Source organism: Salvia splendens, chromosome 20 (assembly GCF_004379255.2).
Source record: "Salvia splendens isolate huo1 chromosome 20, SspV2, whole genome shotgun sequence".
Classification (NCBI taxonomy): Eukaryota; Viridiplantae; Streptophyta; class Magnoliopsida; order Lamiales; family Lamiaceae; genus Salvia; species Salvia splendens.
Window position 1 is genome coordinate 26,064,215 of NC_056051.1, and position 4,293 is coordinate 26,068,507.

A 4,293-nucleotide genomic window follows, 5' to 3' on the forward strand; every position below is an offset into this window, starting at 1 on the left:
AATTCAGTTTGGTTTAAATTTTTGGTAAATTTCGATTTTTCGCCTCAGTTTGGATATATAAAACCTGACAAACCAATTTTTTTTTGTGTTAATTATAAAAAACTAAATTTTGGGTTTTCACTTTTTAATTTGTTTTTTGGATATATTGTGGTATTTCGGTATAATAAGGCTCAAATTTTATAGTGTGGATTTTAATTTTTTGGTTATATTTATGCAATTTCGGTTTTTGGACTTGTATCAGATTTTATAGGTCAGATTTTGATTTATTTTGATAATTCAGTTCAATTTTATTTAGCTAAAAACCCAAACTGAACCGAATATTCACCCCTAGGGCCCACATCACCATGCTAAGCTAGTTTTAATGGGCCTATGCTATATAGAAGTAATTATTACTGAGTGACTGGGCCTGTGAAATGGTATTTTGTTACGTTTTTTTCTTTTACCATATGAAGTTTTACCTTTCAATTTTCATAATACATTTTTATTATGTCATTCTTCCTGTTATATTGATGGAGTAAAATAGTATCCAATATGGTATTGCACGTATAAGAATTTTATAAATCAAATTTCCTTCCAAGAAAACATGTGCTAGTATACTAATCATCAATACCTCAACTTTATAATCTAATTTCAAATACTATTTAGTAGTATAAATAGGATGAATAAACAGTTCAAGCAACTAATACAGTTTAGTTTCCCCATCTATATGAGAAATTCCTTAGCAGCATCCTAATCTCATTGAATCTTACATCCCCCGGAATCTTGGCCACGACGAACATTACCATAGGACGACAGCTCAAGAAAGTCCATTTCGCGACCTGCACCCATCAAAACAACATTCTCACTATAAGAATCCGTCATCGGCTCCTATTTCATTCACTGATTCACTAATCTTGGTTGCTCGAAAATTTAAGTGAAAATTCTAAGGTTTCATTGAAATGTCATGTTTTTATTCAAATCACTCTTGAGAGTTTCAGAGCCAAATGTAGAAGAAGTCGAATATACCTGAGACAAGGCAAGTAGCACTCCTCTGAATAAGCTCATTTTTGGAGATCTCAGTCCGGTTTCCCTTGAATCGGTTGACAGTTGCCTGTGCAGCAAAAACGGTGGGTTAGACACAAAAACTGGGTTTTTATCTCCGTGCCCGAAGCCTTTTCAGACGTTATTAATGGGACGGAGGGAGTGACTGATTGGTAACATTGTGTTCATTTCAAGATAAGCAATGTTTGCAGTTATTAGGAGGAGTTTACCTGCAAAACTTGGCAATTTTCTAAGGTGCTTTTCCCACCCTGAATAACATAAGCAGTATCAAAATAGAATGACAATCCTTGAGAAACAAAAAGGCTTTGGTAAGCTACGATACATACAACCATCGATCTCTATGCAAACAACTGTACTGCTGTACGAAATACGAATACACAAATAAGAAAATGAAAAAAAAACGACATATTATTACAACTACTGCCTTGATCTAGTCTTTCTTCCTAAAAAAGGCGAGGTGGATCACACATTTTGTTATAAAATTTGAATTTTAGTACGTCAAAAAGCCAAGAAATTCCTGAACATCAAGAATAAAAAGGCAACCATCGATCTTTATGCACATACTTTACTGTTGTACGAAATTAGAAAATGTTGCACGGTTTCGTAATCTGCACAGTTACGACAGAATTTATGCTACTGGCCGACACTACTTGAGATTCCAAGCCCAGACAGAATCAACAAATTGGAATACATAAGGATCTTAGAACTAGCAATCTGAGCCTCTGAGTTCAAATTTATCCGAGATGAAGTGAACAAGCAAGATCACAACTTTGACAGTAAAGGTAAATCATATACATCAGGTCTAAAACAAACTGAAAACAACTTAAATGGTCAAACCGATGTCTACTCATTGGGATAGTTTCACAAATGTTAATGCATTTCTAATGGCCAATTCCGCTGAAGATAAAAACAGGGTGGTTCATGCTCGTTACTCGTTAGCCACATTCACGTCATAAGACAAAGTATTATGTTCCACACTACATCATAATCCCGGCCTTGTTAAGTGATAGTTTCTCAAGCCATCGGGGCAAAAATATACTTTATCTAGGATTAAATTAGTCACGGGGGTGGGGTGGGACAGTGGGAGAGATAATCGTGAGACACAATGTAACCTTGACACTATGGAAACAGGTTGGTATACAGGGTCGTGGGCCAGGTTTTTGAGAAAAATGGCAACCGAACGAGAGATAAGAATAAACATCGCCTCTATTCACGAGCAAAGTGAGAATTGAACAAGTCCTATTGTATCTAAGTTATAACGAACCGAGCACCACCTATATATGCTAAAACAGAGTCGTCTTTGAAAATAATTTCCCACCATAAATCAAATACTCTCATGCAACAAACAAAGCATATATTCGGTTATTTCAGAAACCTTTCTTAACTTTCTAAACTCAATTCTACAACAAATTTCCAAGACATCGTAACCAACCAGTTTAAACAGTCTCAAATCAATCAATTTAACTAATTTACTATCAATTGCCATTGAAAGACTACCTTAGAATAAGGAACAATGTGATCGTAATCATGGCAGAGGCAGCCTGGGCAGCCAGCGAGTTTCCGGAACAAAATGTTGCCCAAGGAGTCGCGCCGCCACCTATCCGGATCGCGGCCCTTGATTTTCTCCGCCTTCTCCCAGCATTGCTGCTTCACATTGTGCGGGAAGCTCCTAGGGTTCGGGCTCTCCGGCGAAATTCGAAGAGCCTCAAATTGCGCGAGCTCTTCCACAAAGAGGCCGCCGTCGCCGATTGCGGCTGCGGAGGGTGGAGGGGAGACCCTCCGGCTTGGGCTGGTGGACCGGAGCCGCCGCGTGGAGGGGAAGGGCGTGGATTTCTTTATCTTGCGGCGGTTTCCGGCGGTGGTGGAATTTGGGTTCATTTTTTGGGATGATGAAATGCGAACAGATAAAACATTAGGGGTGAAAATTTAGTTCTCGGGTTTCGGGTATACCATACCTGATCAGTGATCCCGACCCAACACGGCGGGTTTTGGGTACCCGAAACCCGAAATTATAGGTTCGGGTACGGGTTTGGCTAGTTAATGTTAGGATTTTTTGGATTTAAGGTACTCGAAACCCGTATTAAGATACCCGATTAATACCCGATTAAACCTGATTAACTATGTATTTGTGATAAATATGTTTATTCAGATAGGGCCTAAGGTAAATTTATTTAATCACATTTAAATTTAGGGCAGTAGAATCATAATCTAGAGAAATCTAAAATATTAAAATTAAAGTTTAAACTTTTAATAATAGTATTAATTAGTAAATAGTAGTATTATGTAGTTTTTAATAATTCTATATTCTCATCACAATATAATTTATATAAATAGAATAAATTTGAAATATAATAATTTTAGGCTGATGGGTACTCGATTAGTTGGGTTCAAGTACTCGCATCGGGTATTAGGATACCCGAATTCGCATACGGATCGAGTATTGGGTATGATATTTTTAAAATTTTGGGTTTGGGTACCCGCATGTACCCGAATTTGCAGGACTATAAAACAAGAGATAAAAACAATCAATTACTTTTAAAAATAAATTTCATAAATGAAATCAAAATAAGTTAATTTTCTTTTTGCTGTTTTTCGTGGAGTGTTTAATTTTGGTATTAGTAAGAAAATTATCAGTATTAGCACTATATAATTAAAATTTTGGTTTAATTGATTGCATTCGAAAATAACAATTGAGAGCTATTGGTTTAAATAACGATTGATTGATAACCAATGAACCGAATTATCAGTCCCAACGAAAAATACCACTATTAGATTACAATAACTTGTGTGTATCTTAAATCCTTGATGATTAAATATTTCCCAATCTCCATCCTCATTTGTCAATTTTACAAGTCATAGTAAAAAAAAGTCATCGATGAAATTTCTCTTATATTTAAGCTAAATTGCCTAGTTTGAACCGTTCTAAACAATATACTAAGACGTGCATGACTTAGGGAACATTGTCATTATTATTGGTAATTAAATATATACTTACAAAATTGATTTAAATCTGCACGTACAAGATGGGGATAGAATAACGATTGGATTATGCGATAGTAGTTCCAAACAAAAAAGTTATGATTAATTGACTAAATCCAATAATATTATTGTATAGCGTCGAACGGCGCATACTTTCAATTTGTTGAATATCAGCAATTGAAGCGGTTCGCGGCTATGGTTTGGTTGATGATTACTAGTTTTTGGTTTATTGTTATTTGTGATTATCAGATCTCTTTAGCCCCTGTTCGGATG

General features: G+C 35.8%; 1 protein-coding gene across 2 annotated transcripts; it reads right to left on the reverse strand.

Moving 5' to 3' along the window:
- Nucleotides 1–571: 571 nt before the first annotated feature.
- LOC121781062 lies at nucleotides 572–2,944 on the reverse strand. Of its 2 annotated transcripts, XM_042178745.1 has the most exons (4): nucleotides 2,539–2,944; nucleotides 1,251–1,289; nucleotides 1,006–1,090; nucleotides 572–818 (listed from the first exon to the last, which is right to left on the reverse strand). In XM_042178745.1, exons 1-4 carry the CDS (start codon nucleotides 2,917–2,919, stop codon nucleotides 736–738), a joined length of 588 nt encoding a protein of 195 aa, XP_042034679.1. In that variant the 5' UTR covers nucleotides 2,920–2,944; the 3' UTR covers nucleotides 572–735. The 2 variants fall into 2 exon arrangements, with proteins under 2 accessions (XP_042034679.1, XP_042034680.1); XM_042178746.1 differs by lacking the exon at nucleotides 1,251–1,289.
- Between the last annotated feature and the right edge of the window lie 1,349 nt (nucleotides 2,945–4,293).

Excerpts from the sequence above, each read along its gene's own strand:
- LOC121781062 (XM_042178745.1), bottom strand. The coding sequence starts at position 2,919 with ATGAACCCAAATTCCACCACCGCCGGAAACCGCCGCAAGATAAAGAAA. Across the intron at positions 1,290-2,538 it reads ACATTGTTCCTTATTCTAAG|GGTGGGAAAAGCACCTTAGA; the intron begins GTAGTCTTTCAA and ends TATGTTATTCAG. Across the intron at positions 1,091-1,250 it reads AAAATTGCCAAGTTTTGCAG|GCAACTGTCAACCGATTCAA; the intron begins GTAAACTCCTCC and ends TTTGCTGCACAG.